The sequence below is a fragment of the Salvelinus fontinalis genome, chromosome 40 (genome assembly GCF_029448725.1).
Source record: "Salvelinus fontinalis isolate EN_2023a chromosome 40, ASM2944872v1, whole genome shotgun sequence".
Classification (NCBI taxonomy): Eukaryota; Metazoa; Chordata; class Actinopteri; order Salmoniformes; family Salmonidae; genus Salvelinus; species Salvelinus fontinalis.
The window spans coordinates 18,044,479-18,070,476 of record NC_074704.1 but is presented as its reverse complement, the minus strand read 5'-3'; the positions used below and the strand labels follow the sequence as shown (position 1 = coordinate 18,070,476).

The 25,998-nt window shown below is 42.5% G+C and overlaps 2 protein-coding genes across 5 annotated transcripts; one reads left to right on the top strand and one right to left on the bottom strand.

Annotated features, from left to right (window-relative positions):
- Positions 1-2,444: 2,444 nt before the first annotated feature.
- LOC129839286 (U3 small nucleolar RNA-associated protein 6 homolog) lies at positions 2,445-11,014 on the bottom strand (the record flags this gene model as incomplete). The annotated part of the gene is made up of 9 exons (XM_055906595.1): positions 2,445-2,806; positions 3,133-3,205; positions 4,833-4,903; positions 5,106-5,211; positions 5,574-5,654; positions 6,650-6,829; positions 6,989-7,066; positions 7,269-7,348; positions 10,978-11,014. Coding segments are annotated over 9 exons (861 nt in total), but the record flags the coding sequence as incomplete, so codon positions are not given.
- An 853-nt stretch (positions 11,015-11,867) lies between these two features.
- LOC129839980 (polycomb protein suz12-B-like) lies at positions 11,868-25,935 on the top strand. 4 transcript variants are annotated; one of them, XM_055907740.1, is made up of 17 exons: positions 11,868-12,271; positions 12,749-12,893; positions 13,228-13,274; positions 17,366-17,430; positions 17,857-17,925; positions 18,192-18,241; positions 18,406-18,491; positions 18,615-18,849; positions 19,293-19,398; positions 19,645-19,750; positions 20,049-20,226; positions 20,724-20,812; positions 21,056-21,199; positions 22,518-22,675; positions 23,006-23,204; positions 23,550-23,650; positions 23,979-25,935. In XM_055907740.1, the coding sequence occupies exons 2-17, from the start codon at positions 12,764-12,766 to the stop codon at positions 24,304-24,306; spliced, it is 2,091 nt and encodes a 696-aa protein (XP_055763715.1). In that variant the 5' UTR covers positions 11,868-12,271; positions 12,749-12,763; the 3' UTR covers positions 24,307-25,935. The 4 variants fall into 4 exon arrangements, with proteins under 4 accessions (XP_055763715.1, XP_055763716.1, XP_055763714.1 ...); XM_055907741.1 differs by lacking the exon at positions 11,868-12,271 and adding an exon at positions 12,278-12,495; XM_055907739.1 differs by lacking the exon at positions 11,868-12,271 and having other exon boundaries at positions 12,513-12,893; positions 23,550-23,629.
- Positions 25,936-25,998: the final 63 nt, after the last annotated feature.

Below are 25,998 nucleotides of genomic sequence, written 5' to 3'. Positions count from 1 at the left end.
ATTCAAAAGATCAACACACTGGTCGTCATGAATGCCATTTAGTACAGTACGTGTTCTTTGATAAAACAACTTCAAAGCATGTTTATTTGATAACTAAAATAAATAATTGTAGATGGTCTTGTAATGCAAGACTTTGTAGTGGCATTTCGTGGCGTTAGTTGAACATGGCTACAGCTGTGAAGGTTACGTCACTGGAAAGAGTATTTAGAAGCATCCTTACCTGTAAAATGTGAATCAACCTGAATGTTTTGGTACATTGTTTATAAATGCTTTAGTTTCAGTAATTCTCACTTTCATCATTAAAAAGGTATTAAACACATTGTAGGCCTTAAAAAAAGCCATGAATATTGTATTAAGTGCAATGTTATGTTGTATAATCCATTTAAATTGTACACTTGCTACAATATATGACGAATACACAATGTTTGCCCTATCATCTTGTTCAGATTGCTAACATGGGCCTCAGTGAAATGTTTCAGGTAAATCAAACATTTATTCACCTCCTGGATCTTTGTGTGAATGTAGTGCCTTCAGCCTTATTCTAAAATGGATTAAATAAAAACAATACTCACAATACCGCATAATGGCAAAGCAAATACAAGTTCTTAGTATTTTTTGCTAATAAAAAAAGAAATTAAAAACATACCTTATTTACATAAGTATTCAGTCCAATTGTTATGAGACTTAAATTGAGCTCAGGTGCATCCTGTTTCCATTAATAATCCTTGATGTTTCTACAAATTATTTTGAAGAAGTCCACCTTTGGCAAATTCAATTGATTGGACATGATTTGAAAGGCACACACCTGTCTATATAACATCCCACAGTTGACAGTGCATGTCAGAGCAAAAACCAAACCATGAGGTCAAAGGAATTGTCCGTAGAGCTCAGAGACAGGATTGCGTCGAGGCACAGATCTGGGGAAGGGTACCAAAAAAATTGCTACAGCATTGAAAGTCCCAAGAACACATTCTTAAATGGAAGAAGTTTGGAACCACCAAGATTCTTCCTAGAGCTGGCCGCCCCGCCAAACTGAGCAATCGGGGGAGAAGGGCCCTGGTCAGGGAGGTGACCAAGAACCCGATGGTCACTCTGACAGAGCTCTAGAGTTCCTCTGTGGAGATGGGAGAACCTTCCAGAAGGACAACCATCTCTGTAGCACTCCACCAATCAGGCCTTTATGGTAGAGTGGCAAGACGGAAGCCACTCCTCAGTAAAAGGCACATGACAGCCCGCTTGGAGTTTGCCAAAAGGCACCCAAAAACTCTGACCATGAGAAACAAAATTCTCTGGTCTGATGAAACCAAGATTGAACTCTTTGGCCTGAATGCCAAGTTTAACATCTGGTGGAAACCTGGCACCATCCCTACGGTGAAGCATGGTAGTGGCAGCATCATGCTGTGGGAATGTTTTTCAGCGGCAGGGACCGGGAGACTAGTCAGGATCGAGGCAAAGATAAACAGAGCAAAGTAGAGAGATCCTTGATGAAAACCTGCTCCAGAGTACTCAGGACCTCAGGCTGTGGCAAAAGTTCACCTTCCAAGACAACGACCCTAAGCACACAGCAAAGACAACGCAGGAGTGGCTTCAGGTCAAGTCTCAATGTCCTTGAGTGTCCCAGCGAGAACCCGATCGAGCATCTCTGGAGACCTGAAAATAGCTGTGCAGCAACGCTCCCCATCCAACATGAGAGCTTGAGAGGATCTACAGAAAAGAATGGGAGAAACTCCCCATATTTTACTGCTGCTCTTTAATTACTTGTTCCTTTTATTTGTTATTCCTATTTTTTAAACTGCATTATTGGTTAGGGGCTTGTAAGTAAGCATTTCACTGTAAGGTCTACCTACACCCGTTGTATTCGGCGCATGTGACAAATAACATACCCAAGAAGACAAGGTTGTAATTGCTGCCAAAGGTGCTTCAACAAAAGTACCGAGTAAAGGGTCTGAATACTTATGTAAATGTGATATTTCACTTTTATTTTGTATAAATTAGCAACCATTTCTAAAAACCTGTTTTTGATGTGTCATTGTGTGTAGATTGATGAGGAAAATAACTATTTACATTTTAGAATAAGGCTGTAACCTAACAAAATGTGGAAAAAGTCAAGGGGTCTGAATACTTTCCGAAGGCACCGTAATGGTACTAAGGTTCAGGAGAGTGCAATGTTCGGACTGCAGATAAATGTCTTGTATAGAGCTGAATCTGTTAACTCTAATCAAGAAAAGGTTTCGCAAAGCACTGGTTGGTCAGTGGACCTACTGCTATCCCTAGGCTCCAATCTGAGGAAGCAAGTCGGGGGTCGTTATGCTCATAATAGTCACATGTATTTAAGTAGTCATGTGACGCACTGATTATTGAAACAGAAGAACGATAATTCCATGTGCTACAGTGTGTGATATTGACCTACAGACGGAACACTGTAGAAACACCCTGACCAAGGAGACTGTAGGGATGGTTTTATTTCAAGTTAACAGCGACAAAGTTCATGTTTTGTAAATACCTAAATGTTATTTTTACTGATATGTACATTAACATAACTCTTCAAAAAATAAAATGATTCAAGTTGTAAACTTGCATGAAACACCAAGTTGAATACAAAATGCAAGGAAATGTAAAGTACAAATTTAACTCATCATATAAAGTGTGTTCTAGATGTGTCCAGTCTGCAGCAGGGTGTACTGGTAAGTGAATCTCTCTACACTCTCCCCCTCCAGCAGCTTCAAGGCTCTCCAGTGGATCTTCCCACAGTTTTCTGGCTGGCCGCTGGGCCCAAGCTCCTCTCTGATATACTCCAGCCACAGATCTGGAGGGAAAAAGCCATACAGACAGTCCTGAGTGACCATCTCAACTTACTTTGTCCCAGAAAACTACATGGAAGTAAAGGTTTATATTCATGCCATACTAAAACACCTCAATCAGCTAATCAAAGTTGCTGTTGAAATCAGGTGTGTTAATGTTGGGCTGGAATAAAAGCCTGCAAACCCTGTAGTTCCAACCATGTATGTCTTGTTCATTCTTCTACTGGCCTACTGGAAGTCTTTTAGATGTTAGTGTAGCAACTTACATGCAAAAATCCCTGTGGGACTTATTTGAAATGGGCTGCTTTGAATGCGTTTTTCAGAATTTCACCATCATCTGTGGAGCCGAATTCCCTCAGGGCTCTCTCATAGAAGTCCCTCAGGTTGCTCGTCTTGGGAGTCTCCTAAAAGAACAGTCACATCATTCCAGTCAGTACACCAGCCTTGCCAATGACCATAGCCCGTTGGCTATGCAGCACAAACAGATCTGGGAACAGACTTACAAAATCCTAATCAGTGTGAAAAGTTAAACCCTTGAGACACCATTTTGTACATAAAAGCCACAACAATGTGTGGCAATATTGGAACAACAGGCTAGTTTGAGACTATGCCTTGGTTGCAACATATATTTGTCTGAGTATGGACCATCTTTCCGATTTGGTCCTGCCGTACATAACTACACAAACGCTACGGTCACAAGACGCAGGCCTCCTTACTGTCCATAGAATTTCTAAGCAAACAGCTGGAGGCAGGGCTTTCTCCTATAGAGCTCCATTTTTATGGAATGGTCTGCCTACCCATGTGAGAGACGCAGACTCGGTCTCAACCTTTAAGTCTTTACTGAAGACTTATCTCTTCAGTAGGTCATATGATTGAGTGTAGTCTGGCCCAGGAGTGTGAAGGTGAACGGAAAGGCACTGGAGCAACAAACCTCCCTTGCTGTCTCTGCCTGGCCGGTTCCCCTCTCTCCACTGGGATTCTCTGCCTCTAACCCTATTACAGGGGCTGAGTCACTGGCTTACTGGTGCTCTTCCATGCCGTCCCTGCAAGGTGTGCGTCACTTGAGAGGGTTGGATCATTGACGTGATCTTCCTGTCTGGGTTGGCGCCCCCCCTTGGGTTATGCCGTGGCAGAGATATTTGTGGGCTATACTCAGCCTTGTCTCAGGATGGTAAGTTGGTAGTTGAAGATATCCCTCTAGTGGTGTGGGGGCTGTGGTTATATCCTGCCTGTTTGGCCCTGTCCGGGGGTATCGTCGGATGGGGCCACAGTGTCTCCCGACCACTCCTGTCTCAGCCTCCAGTATTTATGCTGCAGTAGTTTGTGTCGGGGGGCTAGGGCCAGTCTGTTATATCTGGAGTATTTCTCCTGTCTTATCCGGTGTCCTGTGTGAATAAGTATGCTCTCTCTCTCTCTCTGAGGACCTGAGCCCTAGGACCATGCCTCAGGACTACCTGGCCTGATGACTCCTTGCTGTCCCCAGTCCACCTGGCCGTGCTGCTGCTCCAGTTTCAACTGTTCTGCCTGCGGCTATGGAATCCTGACCTGTTCACCGGATGTGCTACTTGTCCCAGACCTGCTGTTTTCAACTCTCTAGAGACAACAGGAGCGGTAGAAATACTCTGAATGTGATCGGCTACGGAAAGCCAACTGACATTTATTCCTGAGGTGCTGACTTGTTGCACCCTCGACATCCACTGTGATTATTATTATTTGACCCTGCTGGTCACCTATGACCATTTGAACATCTTGGCCATGTTCTGTTATAATCTCCACCCGGCACAGCCAGAAGAGGACTGGCCACCCTTCATAGCCTGGTTCCTCTCTAGGTTTCTTCCTAGGTTCTGGCCTTTCTAGGGAGTTTTTCCTAGCCACCGTGCTTCTACACCTGCATTGCTTGCCGTTTGGGGTTTTAGGCTGGGTTTCTGTACAGCACTTTGCGATATCAGCTGATGTAAGAAGGGCTTTATAAATACATTTGATTTGATTTTGATTTGTTCTTGTTTCCCCATACATTGTGACTCGACTCACTTGAGCTTTCTCCATCTGGATCATTCTGGTGAAAAAGGCCTTGGAGAAGGGCCGGCTCTCACGCAAACTGGAAAATAAGAGAAGGTCCAACGTTGTTTTTCCCCTTCAAAATGCTGAACTTAAATCCATATTAATAAGTCGTCATCTAAACGAGGATACGTTGTTGTACAAAATAACTACTGTGAATTACAATCATCATTGTACTGATTTGGCCTTCACAATGCAGAACTGGTGAGAAATGAATGATATAATATTAATATTCAGTACCTTGTGTGAAGGTCTTCCTGGCTTTCTTGTAGCCTCCGGCCCTGTAGGACCAGTCAAGGTATTTCTCCTTTATCTCCATGGAAACGGCAGGCACCTCAGATAGCAGACCTCTCTGAGAGCAGAGGAAAAAACGAACTGTTTCAAACTCATTCTCATCCAACCAGACAACATTGTATGTAGGGAAATATGGCTGCGTTTACATAAATTGGTATTTTGACCAATCAGAACAGCTCTGAAAAAGATCTGATGTGATTGGTCAAAAGATCAGAATTGGGTTGCCTATGTAAACGCAGCCTATGAGGTACTACTGCTTTTGCACTGACACAATGGAGGCTAAAAACGACATAGAACCAGAAAAAGCTTGGTCAAAGCACTGTCTGGACAGAGCTTTGAATTATGACAAATGTAAACTGGTATTGTATTAAAATGTAATCAACTAATGTACATTTTGAGAGGTTGGGCTTGGTTCTGTACCTGAAACAGGGCTTCAATTTCCTCTGGGCTCTGTGATGTCATGCTCCACCCCACCTGCAGCTGCCACAGGGGCAAACTCAACTGTCACGGTTGCTGGGCCGGAAAATGTGTTACCGGTGAGTACAGCTTGCACACTCTGATGCTCCAAACATTTTTGTAAGATACTACTACTACCCCCCCCCCCCCCCCCCCCCCATAAATCTTAGTCAAAAAATGAGAGACAATCCCATTGGGCCCATACTTTTTCGCAACTCGCACCCCGGATCAACAATGTCTTTGTGACTACATAATTACATAACAAAGTGGAGGGTGACCATACGCCCCCCTCACACAGTCAGCCCCTTCTCGTGAGCTGCCCCTTATATTGCGCAACACCCGTCATAACAATGAAAGACAAGCTACAAGATCCATATTGCAATAAATTGCCTGAATTGATACAATAACAATAAATAGGATACGTTTATAACGATGTGCACCAGGTGTTCTTTTTCTTCCTTTAAACAACTACTACTAGTTTGATTGTAGCCATCAATTGTCCCATAAACAATCACCCATATTAGCAATCTATCTCATCACATTTCTCTAGTATAGGCTACTTTTCATGACGATATCAGCAAAATGCATGCGATAAGGGATCGGTATGGTTGGTGTCGATAATTGATCGGTTTATCATCCCAGCTCTACTACATACTACCCACTGGGCACAGATGTCAATTCAACGTCTACGAACGTGAAATCAACTAAAAGTAATTTGAGTCTACCTGGTATTAGTTATAGGTTTTTACAGTACCTGAAGAATTTACCTGTAAGGAAAGTCTCCCTGGTATTAGTAATGGGGTTTAACAGTACCTGAAGCCATTCTACCATGTCATTTGACCACAGGAAAAGGAACTACCACGTAAATACTGCACTGTGGGTTTGATTTAATTGAGCCCTTCCAGTCATATTGGAACTGGTTTCTAACAGGAAATAGCAGTCATTTGAGGATGTTAATATGCTGTAGGAAATTATCTGGGACAGAGTTGGAGCTGCCCCACTTTCACAGCAGACCTTGGTGACTGTGTGTATGTGTGTACCTTGGGATTCACGTGTGTCAGGGCGTCCTGGAATAGCTTGCCTGTGGCGCCACTCCCCCGACGCACCATCGTCTGCAGGGCCAGACACCACACGTCCACAGATTGTCTGTAGCGCTGGGTGGCTGCCATGGCAACCGCAGCGGTCTGCTCCGAGTCTCCCGATGAGAGTAAGACTTGCAGCTGAATAGACCGAAGGAAGGACACACGCACAGCAAACCGTTACATGTTGTGAACCTCATGTATCCTATTGGTTTCTATGCTGTATGTTTGTACATTAGATGGCCTATGTTTATACACTTACTGTCCTAGATTTACACTTGCCATCAGAAATCTTCTTACCCAGTTCTTGTAGAAGTCCTCCTTCAGCAGTGAGGAGTCGTGGGCACGTTGAAGCACTACCAGCAGCCTCTCCTGCCTCTGAGGGATGCCAACACACACACACACACACACACACACACACACACACACACACACAGGTCAGAATTCAGTCTTAGAAAACCATACACTCATTTCACCAATATATTAGTCACATTAACACTAGATCATCAATAATCTATCAATAATTCTTCACTAAAAACAGTGCTCATCAGCAGTGATAGTCATGGTTTGAAATGTTAACCTTCTCCTTCAGCTGCTGGATGTTGGTTTTCCTCTTGAACCTCTCCAGGCAGAAGGACACGTAGCACGCCCACATGGCCTCTGGAACACAGCAGAGAGACCACCCATCACTAGGGTTGTTGCCGTGACTGGCAGTCATGAGTCATGACCACAGTCAAATTCCACGCGAACGCTGAGTCACGGTACTCTCCTCCTATGCTCTCTACATGAAAGGCGTTGATGCGTTGGTAGTACCCAACTCGCTAATGATGTCAGAACGCTAATGGCCTGGTACTCAGCACTCCATTGTGCCTCTAATCACTCTGACATGAATGCAAAATGTAGGCTACATTGTTGGACCTCGCTATGATCGCTAAATTTAAAGATGTTCAACAACAGATTGAAACGGAGTGGAAAACATGGTCGTTGTGTATCTTGTTGCTGAGCCAAACAACGAAAGGGGACAGCACATTCTAAGGTGATGATGAATTCAAAGCACTTAAGACGTCGTATGCATAGACCCATATGGGCCCAAGCCCAGAAAAAAGCCTGAAATAAAAGAATTGTGCAGTTACATAATACATAGCCTACTGCATATTAAGCACAGCAGGAAAAAAAGGAGAAAAAAATGATTTAAGATGTACAGTTGAAGTCGGAAGTTTACATAAACTGAGTTTAAATGTATTTGGCTAAGGTGTTTCACAATTCCTGACATTTAATCCTAGTAAAATTCCCTGTCTTAGGTCAGTTAGGATCACCACTTTATTTTAAGAATGTGAAATGTCAGAATAATAGAGAGAATTATTTATTTCAGCTTTTATTTCTTTCATCACATTCCCAGTGGGTCAGAAGTTTACATACACTCAATTACTATTTGGTAGCATCACCTTTAAATTGTTAAACTTGGGTCAAATGTTTTGGGTAGCCTTCCACAAGCTTCCCACAATAAGTTGGGTGAACTTTGGCCCATTCCTCCTGACAGAGCTGGTGTAACTGAGTCAGGTTTGTAGGTCTCCTAGCTCGCACACGCCTTTTCAGTTTTGCCCACAAATGTTCTATAGCATTGAAGTCAGGGCTTTGCGATGGCCACTCCAATACCTTGACTTTGTTGTCCTTAAGCCATTTTGCAACAACTTTGGAAGTATGCTTGGGGTCATTGTCCATTTGGAAGACCCATTTGCGACCAAGCTTTAACTTCCTGACTGATGTCTTGAGATGTTGCTTCAACATATCCACATAATTTTCCTTCCTCATGATGCCATCTATTTTGTGAAGTGCACCAGTCCCTCCTGCAGCAAAGCACCCCCACAACATGATGCTGCCACCCCCGTGCTTCACGGTTGGGGTGGTGTTCTTCAGCTTGCAAGCATCCCCCTTTTTCCTCCAAACATAACGATGGTCATTATGACCAAACAGTTATATTTTTGCCTGATCAGACCAGAGGACATTTTTCCAAAAAATACAAGCTTTGTCCCCATGTGCAGTTGCAAACCGTAGTCTGGCTTTTTTATGGCGGTTTTGGAGCAGTGGCTTCTTCCTTGCTGAGCGGCCTTTCAGGTTATGTCGATATAGGATTCGTTTTACTGTGGAAAAAGATACTTTTGTACCCGTTTCCTCCAGCATCTTCACAAGGTCCTTTGCTGTTGTTCTGGGATTGATTTGCACTTTTCGCACCAAAGTACGTTAATCTCTAGGAGACAGAACGCGTCTCCTTCCTGAGTGAGCTTTTTTGAGCCATAGTAACTGCAGAGATATCACCCAAGTGGGTGCACAAGTCCAGGCTACAGAGAAGTTGAGCTGACGACGAAATCAGGGCCACCAAGCCAACTCCATCACCTGGCATCACAGGAAGGCTACAGAGAGGCTGAGGACGACATCATGGCCAGCAAGCCAAATGAAATGCATCATCAGGCATCACCATCACTCCAGTGAGTTGACAGAAGCACCAGTCTCCACCATAAGCTGGCACAAGCAGATGTGAAGGAACTCTACAAAGCTGGCTTCATCAGCATCACTTTCGTTGTTTTGTTAATCTACCTAATTGTTATTCTCTTTATTTGTAGGCCTATACCGCACTTCAACTTTTAGCTGCGAATGTGTAGCCTACAAAATGAAATGAACCAAATCCATTTATATATACACTGCTCAAAAAAATAAAGGGAACACTTAAACAACACAATGTAACTCCAAGTCAATCACACTTCTGTGAAATCAAACTGTCCACTTAGGAAGCAACACTGATTGACAATGCATTTCACATGCTGTTGTGCAAATGGAATAGACAAAAGGTGGAAATTATAGGCAATTAGTAAGACACCCCCAAAAAGGGAATGGTTCTGCAGGTGGTGACCACACACCACTTCTCAGTTTCTATGCTTCCTGGCTGATGTTTTGGTCACTTTTGAATGCTGGCGGTGCTTTCACTCTAGTGGTAGCATGAGACGGAGTCTACAACCCACACAAGTGGCTCAGGTAGTGCAGCTCATCCAGGATGGCACATCAATGCGAGCTGTGGCAAAAAGGTTTGCTGTGTCTGTCAGCGTAGTGTCCAGAGCATGGAGGCGCTACCAGGAGACAGGCCAGTATATCAGGAGACGTGGAGGAGGCCGTAGGAGGGCAACAACCCAGCAGCAGGACCGCTACCTCCGCCTTTGTGCAAGGAGGTGCACTGCCAGAGCCCTGCAAAATGACCTCCAGCAGGCCACAAATGTGCATGTGTCTGCTCAAACGGTCAGAAACAGACTCCATGAGGGTGGTATGAGGGCCCGACGTCCACAGGTGGGGGTTGTGCTTACAGCCCAACACCGTGCAGGACGTTTGGCATTTGCCAGAGAACACCAAGATTGGCAAATTCGCCACTGGCGCCCTGTGCTCTTCACAGATGAAAGCAGGTTCACACTGAGCACATGTGACAGACGTGACAGAGTCTGGAGACGCCGTGGAGAACGTTCTGCTGCCTGCAACATCCTCCAGCATGACCGGTTTGGCGGTGGGTCAGTCATGGTGTGGGGTGGCATTTCTTTGTGGGGCCGCACAGCCCTCCATGTGTTCGCCAGAGGTAGCCTGACTGCCATTACGTACCGAGATGAGATCCTCAGACCCCTTGTGAGACCATATGCTGACACATGCACATTTGTGGCCTGCTGGAGGTCATTTTGCAGGGCTCTGGCAGTGCACCTCCTTGCACAAAGGCGGAGGTAGCGGTCCTGCTGCTGGGTTGTTGCCCTCCTACGGCCTCCTCCACGTCTCCTGATGTACTGGCCTGTCTCCTGGTAGCGCCTCCATGCTCTGGACACTACGCTGACAGACACAACAAACCTTTTTGTCACAGCTCGCATTGATGTGCCATCCTGGATGAACTGCACTACCTGAGCCACTTGTGTGGGTCGTAGACTCCGTCTCATGCTACCACTAGAGTGAAAGCACCGCCAGCATTCAAAAGTGACCAAAACATCAGCCAGGAAGCATAGAAACTGAGAAGTGGTGTGCGGTCACCACCTGCAGAATCACTCCTGTTTTGGGGGGTGTCTTGATAATTGCCTATAATTTCCACCTTTTGTCTATTCCATTTGCACAACAGCATGTGAAATTTATTGTCAATCAGTGTTGCTTCCTAAGTGGACAGTTTGATTTCACAGAAGTGTGATTGACTTGGAGTTACATTGTGTTGTTTAAGTGTTCCCTTTATTTTTTTGAGCAGTGTATTATTACATATGAGATTCAAAACTTACTGATCTTCTCTTCTTTATCAGCTCTAAGACATTGATTTCATACTGAAATAAGAAATAACACAGATTAATACATTGTATAGTACTTGTTTTTGATTGCCCATAATCACATTTTCTAGCATTATTTACTGGTATTCGGCACTCACCTATGCAATGAAGTCAACTTTGGTTATGATCAATCGATGCAGTTTGTATTCTAAAGCTGTCGCCCTTTTTAACAAGGACAACAATCTGTAATTGGGAGATGAATCGGATTTAATACAACTTCAAAGATTTGTACTAACATTGCAAGTTATAGCTAAACTAGAGTGTTTTTAATCTTACTTGACTTCTTTTTTTGCTGAACAGTCCCACTCTCTCCAACTGTTCCAACTCTGGGATTCGATTCTCGATCCGCTGTTGGACTATCTCAGCCATCGTCACTTACTTGGTGCTTAAAATTTGACCGACTTCTTTTGTGAATGTTATTAAAGCATTCCTTAAAAACAAGAATAGTGAACTAAATTAGCCCAAAAGCATATTTCACACGTGTGGAAGTTGTGATTGCTGTATTTCCGGTTCCGTGCTTTAAGTGAGTCCGTGCAAAAACTTGTGAATTTAACTAAAGAAATTCCGCTTGACAAGCGAAAACCTTAGCATTTGTTTTTATTATTAGACCATTATAAACATGTGTAACTGATAATGGTCGGCATTTACATTCACCATAAAAATGCTTAACATAGACTGTACATTTCCTATCATCAGTTTTCTGGTTTGCACAAGTGCAGAACTGAGCATATTTGGCAACAACTGTTTCTGCAACAAGTGTATTGATTTATAATTGGCACCAGAAATATGCAAACGGCTAGGCTGAAAAGTAAACAAGCTTCATGAATCATGCCCGGTGGGTGGAAAGATTTCCCGCAAAATCGTTGAAAAGCAAGAGAAAGCGAGCGGCAATTTGCCTCTTCCACCGAACATGATCGTGTCACTTACAGTTGTGTCTGCCCAATCACAAGTCTCAAATTACATATTCGAATTTCTATTGGATGAGAGGTATTTCTAGATGTCCAGTAAAGACCACACGATTTTAGCATAACGTGTAGCTCATCTGAAGTTTTAATGGTTTCATATAATCAATAACATAATCTATTATTTTTATGTACATATGATGGATGTACTTTATTAGTCGACTTTGTGTGAATCGTTGGAAGGAATACTGGACCGCAACATTTGGGATTTCTTCTCGTTAACCCACTATGCTAGTTTAGCTAGCAGCAGCTTGCTTCCTTGCTAATTTCATGGGTTGCCTGTGTTGGTGAGTCTCTAGCTGGCTAGCTAATCTTAGCTAATGCTAGCAAGGTTAGCTTCAATGGTGTACAGTCAGATAGCAAAGAATAATTTTGTGTTATACCCGTTTCGAATATCACTCCCACACGTTTACTAGCTAGCTATTTTGACCATTTGTTTATGCTAGCTAGTTAGCCTTGTTGGCTAACTAGCTAACAAAAATACAGATGCTGGAATTTGAGACAAATTACGGTAGTTTGCTAATATGTGTTTATCTCTATATTTCTTACAAAAAAATGTATATGTGTAACGTTAGTTAGCTACGATCTTTCATATTCTTATAGGATGTTGAAATGGAAAAATATAATGTTATACAAAGCCAATAGTGAAGTAGGTTAGCTAGCTTGCTAACCCAACTAACGTTAGCTGATATGATTACGCTTCCTTTGTTTTGAAAAGGACCATAATAATGTTTGTTTCATCTGCATGGATGCACCATCTACAGCATTCAGGTGAAGTCATGAGTGGGACCAGTTGTAAAGCGAACGGCGCCGTCTACCCGGCCTCGACAACTGTAATGACCACGGTGAAGAAGCCGAAGATGGAGCAGATTCAAGCAGACCATGAGTTGTTTCTACAGGCCTTTGAAAGTGAGTTTCATGACTTTTGACTTATTGCAGGAAGTAACGATTTTAAGCCAGGTGGAAATCTTTAAAAAATAACAAATTGAATATGATTTTGTTACTGTTGTCTACTTTTCTCACAATTAATATCAATGACACTGACTAATATGAGGCCTATCTCTGACTAAATTTGATTAGAAAGTGGGCCTGGAACCATAACATGCATAGGCTATATATCTGTGCGGCACTGTAATACGTTACAGCTCTGTGAATACATTCATACCACACTTCTATTAAATTCTTACTAAAATCATAACAAATTATTGAGCAGGCTATGATTATTGTTATGATGTATTTGCAGAACCAACTCAAATCTACAGATTTCTCCGCACAAGGAACCTGATTGCAGTAAGCAAATATTACATCCATAATATACATATATACATAATGTACAGGTCCTTCAGAAAGTACTCACACCCCTTGACTTTTTACATATTTTGTTGTGTTACAGCCTGAATTGGATTACATTTCGATTGTGTGTCACTGGTCTACATAAAATAACCCATAATGTCAAAGTGGAATTATGTTTTTAGAAATGTTAACAAAAAATAAAAACAAAAGTCTTAAATGTCTTGAGTCAGTAAGTATTCAACCCCATTGTTGTGGCAAGCCTAAAAGACTTCAGGAGTAAAACTTTGCTTAACAGGTCAGATAGTAAATTGCATGGAATAACTCTGTGTGCAATAGTGGTGTATAATGTGATTTTTGAATGACTACCCCACACATACAATTATTTGTAAGGTCCCTCGGTCGAGTAATGGATTTCAACCACAAAGACCAGGAAGGTTTTCCAATGTCTCGCAACGAACGGCACCTATTGGTAGATGAAGAAAAAATAAGAAAAAATCTGACATTGAATATCCCTTTGGGCATAGTGTAGTTATTAATTACACTTTGGATGGTGTATCAATACATTCAGTCACTACAAAGATACAGGCGTCCTTCCTAACTCAGTTGCCGGAGAGTAAGGAAACCGCTCAGGGATTTCACCATGAGGCCAATGGGGACTTTAAAACAGTTCCAGAGTTTAACCTCTTAGATGTAATGGCAAAACTTTTATTTCCGTCTAAATAGACATACTCAAAAGGAACTGCTATTCATGTGTAATTACATGATTTTGACATGCCAAAACATGCTATATTTGGAAAGAAGACATCTGGGAGATTGAGGAAATGATCAGAAGATAGATAGGAGTTACATCGTTTAGAATACACAAGATCAAGCACACACAAAATAAAAATAAAACTATTATGAAAGTAATCTTTCATTGACAAGCTATAAGTGAATTATTGAGGCCCAGAGCTGGAAACGCATCAGATGGCTCCCACAACATGTGAACAGTATCAGAAAAAAAGGGGATTGATAGACCTAACAACTTGAAATGGGCAGATGTTTTAGTAAGTGGTGTTAGGTGTGGTCACAGGACATTTCCAAGTGTCCCTAAACTTCTTCAAAGTGGCATATGTCTGTAAATTAGATAATTCCAGTGCTATTACATATTTGCAATCCCTAAATGCTATTTGTTCAGTATAAAGACTATTTCTACCATATCAACCTCACTCCAACATTGTGGTGGTGTTATGTGGTATCCAGGATACATTCAAGTGTCCTTTCAACCGCTCCAAATTGTCAGAATGTGGTAATTGCACTGTTTTTGCACACTGGATGTGCCTAAAAGTAATTTTTCACTATAAAAACTACATTTCTACAACACCAACCTCTGAAACATTGTGGTGGTGTCGTTTGACATACAGGGGATATCCATGTGTTTTTTCAACCTCTCCAAAGTGCCTGTCCAATGTATTGGACCCACATACAAATTAACTGTTTACAATAACAAAATAAAAGCAACAGATATACATTAAAAAATATATACAAATGTCTTCTCAAACACAAAGTTGGTTATACACAAAGTTGGTTACACATGTGTCCTTCACTAAAAACGTTGCAAAAATAGAAATAAGCGGAATTATTTACAAATTACATTAGTTTTCGTTTTACATCCCAGGTCTAGATGATTAGATTTCACTTTCAGCATAGCTTGTGCATGTCGTGATAGTCTTTGAAGCAGTCCCTCTCTGCCAGGAATCAAAAAGCGAACTGGTATTTCGGACAGAAGATCTGGCGTTTTCACCCTTTTTCCTTCCAAAGTGTTTTGTGCAATACTTGCAGTTTTTCCTTTTGTCTTTTGTCTTGTGTGATGGAGGGCCAGTAGGAGGCACTCTTTCCTCTGGTCTAAAAAATATCCCAATGCCCCAGGGCAGTGATTGGGGACACTGCCCTGTGTAGGGTGCCGTCTTTCGGATGGGACGTTAAACGGGTGTCCTGACTCTCTGAGGTCATTAAAGATCCCATGGCACTTATCGTAAGAGTAAGGGTGTTAACCCCGGTGTCCTGGCTAAATTTCCAATCTGGCCCTCAAACCATCATGGTCACCTAATAATCCCCAGTTTACAATTGGCTCATTCATCCCCCTCCTCTCCCCTGTAACTATTCCCCAGGTCGTTGCTGCAAATGAGAACGTGTTCTCAGTCAACTTACCTGGTAAAGTAACGGTAAAATAAATAAATAAAATAGTGACGCTCACCTTGTGTGGCGGGTCTTGTGATGGTTGTGAGGTTGCTTTGGGCCCCCAATTCAGCCATTTCCAACACCAGCTGTTCTCGGAAGGCCAACTGGGTGAGAGGTGTTTGACCTTTTTTGCTTTGGACATCTGCTTGTGGAGAATGAAAGCATTTACTCTAGCAATGTCCACAAAGTGGTTAAAAAAAAGTCTTATACCACTTCCTGGTCTTGTGGTGGACCTGGTAGTAGCCTATCAGAGCATCAGATAGGTCGACACCCCTCATGCTGGTACTGTAGTCCTTCACAGAATGGGAACATTCTTCCCTTTTCACCCTCCTTGAGACATGGTTGTTATTGAACGCCTTATGCTGTGTGGTGAACATGGTTACTTCCCTAGTGTCCTTCCATTTCACAAAAAGCAGCTTGTTATTTCTGATCCGACGTATGGTCCCCCTCTCTGCTGTCTTAGTCATGTCGTTTACCTTGGTCTTGGGGGAATCAATTCTGTTAGGATGAATGGTGCCACAAGCCCCTATTTTCTTTTTCAAGAGGTCTATGAAAAGTGGATGTAGAACCATCAGATGGGGTGATTGACATAGCAGTGGGGGGCGCTTGCTGGGGAGGGGTGGCTCCCAAACGTCATCATCTAAATCATCTGTATCCTCCACTCTGTGGTAAATAAAATAAAGATGTATATTGTTGCAAAACACACAGAATTACAGTTGACTCAATTTACAAAACGACATTACTGTGAAGGTAAAACAACATGCCTTTATCTGTGCAGTGGCTCGCATAGAAGGTGTGAAGCGTGCACACACACACAATGCAAACAGTAACACTTTGGAGACAAAGGCAGAGATGAGAACCACAAATAAACAATGGCCATGAGAGTTTAGTGGCCTTTCCAAAGTTACAAGGGTGAAACTTAGCACAGCAAACAGTGAACTAATATGAAACAGACAATAACAAAATTAAACATTTTGACTCTCGGGGCTAGTGATCAATAATGGTAGGTCACAGGGGCGGCAGGTAGACTAGTGGTTAGAGCGTTGGGCCAGTAACCGAAAGGTTGCTAGATTGAATCCCCAAGCTGAAAAGGTAAAAATCTGTTGTTCCGCCCTTGAACAAGGCAGTTAACCCACTGTTCCTAGGCCTTCATTGTAAATAAGAATTTGTTCTTAACTGACTTGCCTAGTTAAATAAAAAATACAGGCAGACAAATAAGACATCCTCATGATCTGTGGAGTCCCGGCTTCCAGGTGTGTATAGACGTATTCAGTGTTTATTATGTTTATGCTTCACAACGCTAACTGCAATGGAGGTAGCAGCCATCTTGAAATTAGGTCATCGGCTTGGCCTGCCCTTATACACTCGTATGCCCATATATGGTAATAAGCAATACCAAAGATTTTAAGGCACAGGTCAATAGCCAAGATACTCGGCTTTCCGCAGACCCCCTGCTTTGCAGATAGGGGCTACCATTCTCATATCAGACTGAATTGAATAAAACAAATCTAATAGACTTACCCAGACTCATAGTTATAATTGCTGTGATTGTAACATGTATTGACTCAAGGGGTTGAATACTTATCTATTCAAAATATATTTGTGTTTTATTTTCCATAAATGTGATTATTTTTTTTGTATTTTTCTTCCACTCTGACATTATAATATTATGTGTAGATCGTTGACAAAAAATGTAATCCATTTCAAACCCATTTTGTAACACAACAAAATGTTGAAAAAGTCAAGGGGTGTGAATACTTTCTGAATGCACTGTGTATATATAACAATGGATATATACATGTATTTTATTTCTCATTTTCACAATGTCTGGTATATTAATGATTTACCTCCAAATGCTTCCATTTTAGCCTATATTCTTGCACAGGACGCTTACCTTCATGACCCACAGAAACACTCGAACAAATGCCAAAAGGTAACATATTGTTCTCTGATTGATCTGAAAGGGATCAGATTATTTTTATATGGTAGACATTAAGACATTAATCAGAGATGGTATAAAGTAGAACCTCAAAGATAAGATCCTCAAACTTACAGACCGGACGGTAACCAAATTGTTAATATCAAACCGGGGCATGTATTAAATGCAAAAACCAACTTATGTAGGCTACACACAAGCGTACACCTTGCTTACACGTGTAAATACACAATCTATATTTTCTATAAAGGTAGATGCGGTTATCAAGATGATTTCAAAGTTACGGACGGCCATTTTATGGACCTCCATTCCCGACGTGTTCATATCTTTGAGGTCCTACTGTACTTTTCTTTTTTTATCTCATCAAAGTTAAAGCCACTTCTAAGTTCTTAATTTGTGCTGTGCTTGAACTTGTGTGCTCAGGAAAACGTTCAAGGTGGATGACATGCTGCTCAGAGTTGAGAAGATGAAGGGAGAGCAGGAATCTCACAGGTAAGAGTTAGGAGACGTAACCTATTATACGTTTTAATGGTTATAATAAGTTAAGTATTGAGTCATATAGTTATAGTTTTATTTTCTTTAAATGTATTTTATTTGAGGTGTTTTCACTTTATTTAGACAGTAAAGTAATCAGAGGTGGAGACTGGCAAGTAGGAGAGAAACAGTGGGAAGGGTGGGGAACCTTATATGTGACTTGTGCCTGGGGTGTTACCACAGCTCTGAATCTTTTCTGACTGTATTACTGCTGTTTCTTCTAGCTTGCCCTCGCACCTGCAGCTTACCTTCACTGGATTCTTCCATAAGGATGGTATGCCCATCAATACTCTCCTGTTTGCACCATGTTCAAATGCAATGTATTTGTATGCCTTATACCAATGTGTTGGTGTGATATTTGTACAAAAACGGAAGAGACAAAAGGATGAAACATAAGACACACTTTATTTTTATTCTCACACTTTCTCCCTCTCACAGAAAAGCCATCTCAGAATTCAGAAAACGAACAGAGCTCGGTCTCTCTAGAGGTGCTACTTGTCAAAGTCTGCCATAAAAAACGAAAGGTAAAAACAGGGCTTTTTTCCCTCTCACATTGTCTCAATCACGTGAAATTGTTTAGAAACCAAGCTCCTAACTCAACTCCTAGCTAAATCCTAACTTTTCTCCTTTAACATTGTTTTCCATAGGATGTCAGCTGCCCGGTGAAGCAAGTGCCTACAGGTAAAAAGCAAGTGCCTTTAAATCCTGACTGCAGCAAACAAACCAAGCCCGGCTCCCTGCCCTCCCTGCTGGTGTCCAGTAACGAGTTTGAGCCCAGCAACAGCCACATGGTCAAGTCCTACTCACTCCTGTTCAGGGTCTTACGCACCGGGAGGAGGGACATGAACGGCCTTGTGAACGGCGAGGCCAACGAGAACATAGGCAAGTAGTTGCAAAAACACCCTCCGGGATGTTGGATGACTCACTAAAATCGAATGTCTGTGTTTGTTTGGAGAGAAAACAGGTTAGTTGTAGGGAGACTACCTCATGAAGGTAGTTGAGAGAATGCCAAGAGTGTGCAAAGCTGTCATCAAGGCAATGGGTAGCTACTTTTAAGAATATAAAATATATTTTGATTTGTTTAACACTTTTCTGGTTACTACATGATTTACATATGTGTTATTTCATAGTTTTGATGTCTTCACTATTATTCTACAATGTAGAAAATAATAAAAATTATGAAAAACCCTTGAATGAGTAGGTGTCCAAACTTTTGACTGGTACTATATATATATGTATGGCGACCATTTTGTTTTGATGATGTGGCATTATATTCATGAGGCAAATGTCTAATTGTTGTTTGTTTGGTGTCTTTGCATGTTTAGATGTGACAGAGGTGCCCAGCAGAAAGAAGAGAAGCTCCGCCCACAGAGAAGATGGAGAGACCACAGAGACCTTTGTTGCACAGATGACCGTCTTTGACAAGAACAGGTAAAAAACATACCATATATGGCAAAATGGTAGTCATTTATCCCCAGGTGGCAACTGTCATTACCAAGTTGCTGCTGCACTTTGACCTCAAGGATATTTAGCCACTTGTGAGTGGCTTTTTAGGGTGCTATAATATCTGAGCCCTATTTCGGAATTGAAACCACAACCACATATAACTGTTCACACTCAATGTTAAATGCGTTACTCAGAGCGTCCTAGTTAATAAGGGACCTCTGTCATGTGCAGGAGATTACAGCTGCTGGATGGGGAATATGAAGTCTCCATGCAAGGGATGGAGGACTGCCCCGTCAGCAAGAAACGAGCCACATGGGAAACCATTCTGGATGGGAAGGTGAGTGTGACAAAGGCATGTGTGTGTGCCAACCTAGCAGGCTTTGGTTTCAGACCAGCACTAAAATCGCCTGATTTTAATTACACTAATCAGTCTTGATAAGCAGTTGATTAATTGAATCAGGTGTTGTTGTGCAGAGCTGAACCAAGTGTTGTGCTGAGCTGAAACAGCAGCTTGCCCAATCGGTAGCTCTCCAGCACCAGGGTCGGGGACGACAACTATACTATCAGTAGGACACTCCACATCGAAATGTGTGTATGATGGTACTGAGACAATGTTTCCGGCTCTGCTCCCACAGAGGCTGCCACCGTTCGAGACGTTCTCTCAGGGACCCACGCTGCAGTTCACTCTGCGCTGGACAGGCGACGCCAGCGACAAGTCCACAGCCCCCGTGGCCAAGCCCCTGGCCACACGCAACTCTGACGGCTCCAGCCCCGTGGAGAGCAGGCCCAGCACACTCAAATCTGCCCCCCTGGGTAAGAGACACAACACACTCAGTAGCAACTTGCTTGGCTTTTACCCTAAAGGAACGACACATTGTAACCTCCCATTTAGATTCACTCACACCAATTTCAGTATGCTGTTCTCTTGCCTTGACGTGACTCTAAATGTGTGTAGCTAAGGCTTTGTTTACACAGGCAGACCAATTCTGATAGTTTTTTAATTCTTTGGGGTGTTGACCAATCAGATCAGCTCTGAAAAATATCTGATGTAAAAAGATCTGATGTGATTGGTCAAATGGCCAATTAGTGTGTGTGTGTGGGGGGGTCAGAATTGGGCTGCCTGTGTAAACACAGCCTTGGTCACCATCTAACCAATACTAGAGCCATACATATACTATGACTTTAGCTTTATAATAAAATTGACCAGACCGACATGCAGCTGCACCACTAGCACAATAATGCCCCTAAAAATGGTTTGTGCTATCTAATAACCTCTGTCTCCTTCATTTCTCCCTACCCCCCTGTTGTAGCTGTGAAGGCCTCTGTCAGCACAGACATCCAGATGAAAAAAGAACAGATCCTGTGTGAACCCAGGCAGAAACTGCGTATATTTTACCAGGTCTGTTTATGCACCAATATGAAATGTTTCACATCGCTTCACATAGTAAGGGGGAAACTCGCCTCATCCATCACTAATGTGTAGCACACGCCTGGTTATGATTATCATGATACACCTCTAAGTACAGGGGAAGAGTAGCGTAAAATACTTAAATGTAAAACAAAATGTTGTTTGAGCATCACTCAGAATGGTTCACTTATTAATAAACCAGTAATGGACTTCCATCTTTTTGTCCCATGGCAGTTCCTGTACAACAACAACACGAGGCAGCAGACAGAGGCTAGAGACGACCTCCACTGTCCCTGGTGCACTCTGAACTGTAGGAAGCTTTACAGCCTGCTGAAACACCTCAAACAGTCCCACAGCCGCTTCATTTTCAATTACGTGGTGAGAGACTAGGGCTTTGTGTGTGTACGGGATTCCTATGTTTGAACGTTTTCCTATTTCAGCATGCTTATAGGGAAGGAAATTCAACAAGCACAGCACTTACACAAATGACTGATGATTAGCTGAGAGAATTTGATGATAAAAAAATAGTGGGGGCTGTTTGTGGCTTTTGACATTATCGATCATAGTCTGCTGCTGGAAAAACATGTGTTATGGCTTTACACCTCCTGCTATACTGTGGATAAAGAGTTACCTGTCTAACAGAAAGAACACAGAGGTGTTCTTTAATGGAAGCCTCTCCAACATAATCCAGGTAGAATCAGGAATTCCCCAGGGCAGCTGTCTAGCCGCTTACTTTTTTCAATCTGAGTAAAGCCAGTGTGGCTATGTATGCGGATGGCTCAACACTATACACGTCAGCTACTACAGCAACTGAAATGACTGCAACACTTAACAAAGAGCTGCAGTTAGTTTCAGAATGGGTGGCAAGGAATAAGTTAGTCCTAAATATTTCAAAAACGAAAAGCATTGTACTTGGGACAAATCATTCACTAAATCTTGTAATAACTCATCTGGATAATTGAGGTGACTAAACTGCTTGAAGTAACCCTGGATTGTCATGGTCAAAACATATTGATACAGCAGTAGCTAAGATGGGGAGAAGTCTGTCCATGATAAAGCACTGCTCTACCTTCTTAATAACAGCATTACCACAAAGAGGGAAAATTGCATTTGGCTCAGAATAGGGCAGCACGGCTGGCCCTTGGATGTACACAGAGAGCAAACCTTGATAATATGCACGTCAATCTCTCCTGGCTCAAAGTAGAGGAGAGATTGACTTCATCACTACTCGCATTTGTGAGAGGTATTGACATGTTGAATACACCGAGCTGTCCGTCTTAACTACTGGCACACAGCTCAGACACCCATGCATACCACACAAGACATGCCACAAGAGGTCTCTTCACGGTCCCCAAGTCCAGAACAGACTATGGGAGGTGCACAGTACTACATAGAGCAATTCTGTAATGAATGTATTGTAATGTTTTTACAATAGTATAATTGCCTTAATTTTGCTGGACCCCAGCAGCTAATGGGGATCCATAATAAATACTATTAACCTATGCTAATTTGGTATTTTGATTAACCCTATACAGGTTTAAGAAAAAAAAAAGAAAAAAAACAGTTAAGAACAAAGAGATTTTAAAGCCATCTACTACCAAGTACCTGGCATGCTATGTGTTGATTATTTGAGTTGTCAAGGCTATTGAGAGTTTGATAAATAGTTATTTGAATTGATGTCCCCCTGTGTCTCCAGCCTCACCCTAAAGGTGCTAGGATAGACGTGTCCATCAATGAGTGCTACGACGGCTCCTACGTGGGCAACCCCCAGGACATCCACAGCCAGCCTGGCTTCGCTTTCAGCCGCAACGGCCCCGTCAAGAGGACTGCCGTGACACACGTACTGGTGTGCAGGTAAAGAAGGCGTCTCCTGTCTCCACTTTGATCTCACTGGCTCTCACCCTCAGTCAACCAGTAGCAAGGATTGCATGTCAGAATCAAACTTGGCTATGGTCAGCCTCCTGGGTAATCATGTGAAAGGATTTTTGTATTTGCTGTATGCTTAAGAAGTAAAACTGCTTTTGATTGGCTAACGTATTTCATATATCCTCACTTGGATGGTATCATCACAGCCGTAGGGCTAGCTGAGAATGTGTCCACGTGTACTATTTGTCCACTAGCTTGCCTGCGTGTGTGTACCTAACCACAGCCTCTGACCCCTAATCCATTGCTCCTGTCTTGTAGGCCCAAGCGGACGAAGCCCAGCCTGTCAGAGTTCCTGGAGTCTGAGGATGGGGAGCTGGAGCAGCAGAGGACCTACGTGAGCGGACACAACCGCCTGTACTTCCACAGTGACAGCTGCATGCCCCTCAGACCCCAGGAGATGGACGTGGACAGCGAGGACGAGAGAGACCCTGAGTGGCTGAGAGAGAAGACCGCCACGGTCAGTCCCTCCGCTCACACTGTTGCTCAGACCGAGATTATGTACAATGGACTAGAACAGAAGAGAATAAAAATAAAAAACATAACAATGACTGCCTGGTGTTTATACAGAATGGCCCATATCTTAACTTGAGATAGATGCATGTCAAATGAGTATCCCATTGATGTCAATGTATGAAAATCGAGCATGTCAAGATAGGATTACACCCTATATGAATCCAACAGAAATGAGTGTCGGCTTGAACTACAGCTGGGCTTTGCTTCCCTTATACTAAAATGTACCTTCTGGTTGTGTTGGTAGATTTTGGTCTTTGCGTTGACTAATTTATGACTTTTCCACCCACAGCAACTGGAGGAGTTCACAGATGTCAACGAGGGCGAGAAGGAGGTGATGAAGCTGTGGAACCTGCACGTCATGAAGCATGGGTATGTACCTAAAAGCTGTGGGTATGTATCTCTAATCACTAGCCTCTTACGGCACTATAGTAGATAACTTAGAAATACACATACAGCCACATCACCTTGAAGAGTTTACCTCTTAACATGTGCTATAGATGGTGTCTAAGTAAGGATAAAAACAGTAATCCTTATGTTACTGTAATTTAGAAATCCACATAAAGCCATGACACTTTGAGAGTTTACATCTAACATGTGATACAAATAAAATAGGATAATGTATTTAAAAAGTTGTCCTTAATCTGACTCATTCTCTGTAGTAAATCAGTATTCTAACCTCATTTCCTCCCGTTGTGTTCTGTTTCCTGTCCGTATCTAGCTTCATAGCCGACAACCAGATGAACCAGGCCAGCATGCAGTTCGTGGAGAAGTGCGGCGCCTACATCGCCCGCCGCAACCTCTGCCGCAACTTTCTGCTGCACCTGGTCAGCATGCACGACTTCAACCTGGTCTCTGTGGCCACCATCGACCGCGCCATGTCCCGCCTCCGCCACATCCAGGAGGAGCTGCCCGACGCCGGGGCGGACGACCAGGCTGACCGGGCCCTCATGGAGGGCGCCTGCAATGGCACCGCAATCGCCTGCAGCTCTGGCGGGGGTGGTGGGACCAAGCACGGCAAGAGGACAAAAAGCTCCGTGACTGACTGATGAACTGATGGCATTTGGTGGTAGCAGTCGATCCGACCCATTCATTTTCATTGTTATAACTGTCACCCTTGGTGCTTAGCTAGGTGGGAGGAAGACGTCAATGGCGGATTGTCTTGAATTGACTCAAGACATACAAATATAGCTACACACACAACACAGGCATATGAAGACTCACTATAATGTGAGGTTTTACCAAGTCATTATGCACCGTAGCCAGTTTAGTGATTCTTGGTAGTTTCGGGGTGTGACGAAACTGGGGGAATCACTTGAAAGGTATTGTAATCATGGTTTGACTGCCTTTGTTATCACATTGTAATCAGAAACTGTATTGAGTGGATATACAGTAAGTCATGCATGTTGGTAACATTGTCACTCCTGATGATCTGTATCCCATAACCCAGTCTGTTTGGCTCTAATGATCCTTTTAGTTGACTATTGTTTTAGCACTTGGTAATAATTTGTATTAGGGAATTGTTTTAAACTTGAGTTGAATCACCATTTTAATTTTATTCTGCGCAACTGCATCAATTGTCAGATTCACCCCGTCTGTCTTGAATCCCCGGAATCCTTATCAGGATTTTATTTGTTTTGATTTTGATGTATGTTGATTCTCATGTTTCTGTTGATACTATCTTGAGTAGTGGAGGATCAGTGGACTCTGATATTTTCCACACGACCGGATGCTACTCTCTGCATCCATAGCTTGAGGATATTAAGCCAAGATGAACCACAAACTGCCAGCACACTCACCCTTTTATGTAGACTGCTTAGCTCTTCTACAGGGGTGTGTTCACTAGGAAGCAAACGGTACAAAACAGGGAGGGACATACCTGCATTTGTCCAATAGGAAATTCTTGTTTTTGTTGCAAAATTGTTTTCTGTTGTGAAAAGTTTTGCCACGGTTTGCTACTATGTGCACTAATGAATACACCCCAGAAAACAGGACTACAACCTATGGACGTTTTATGACATGCTGGAACCTGTATTATGGTTAACTAGGTTTGAGGCACATCGGGAACTCAAGCTGTTTTTGATGTTCATTGAGCTTCATAAACGGGTGAGATAGGAAGTGTTGGACAACACTCCTTACAGACACTTTGTATACATTGTAATAATGTCAATATCTAGCTATATCCCATTGTGAACCTGATTATCACTGATTATGGACATGTAGGATTTTTCTTCAAAGGCAATATGCTGTTTGTTCATTGGAAATGGGTCCTAGTTGATATGTGTCTATCCTACTATTAGGCTCTGTTTAAATGCCAAAGGGGGTGATTTTCAGTAAGTCTCTCAGTTCTGTGTACATTTTTTTTTGTTGCTGCATAATTTCAAAACTTTAAATGACAAGCGGTGTATAAGCCTTAGCTGTGTTTTTGCGTTGTGTGAGTGCACAAATTGAACAAAAGCAGTAGTTTTTGGTGCTTCGTTGAACACCTTTTCCCTCAACTCCATGGACCAGTCTTTTACTTCCTTGTACCTTTATGCACGTTTTTGATCGGCTGGATATAAGGGTAGAAAACAATCAATTCACCATATTGTCAAACCACCGTTGGAAGTCGTGAACTATGTTATAAACTTTGGAAATGGGGATTTTATATTTAAAATAAAATACATTTGACCTGGTAAGTTTTCTTTATTCAACTGATATCACCATTCATGACAAACATAGAATATTTGAATATGTTCAGA

Excerpts from the sequence above, each read along its gene's own strand:
- LOC129839980 (XM_055907738.1), top strand. The coding sequence starts at position 12,713 with ATGTTTGTTTCATCTGCATGGATGCACCATCTACAGCATTCAGGTGAA. Across the intron at positions 18,492-18,614 it reads TCTGCCATAAAAAACGAAAG|GATGTCAGCTGCCCGGTGAA; the intron begins GTAAAAACAGGG and ends TGTTTTCCATAG. Across the intron at positions 21,200-22,517 it reads GCTTCATTTTCAATTACGTG|CCTCACCCTAAAGGTGCTAG; the intron begins GTGAGAGACTAG and ends CTGTGTCTCCAG.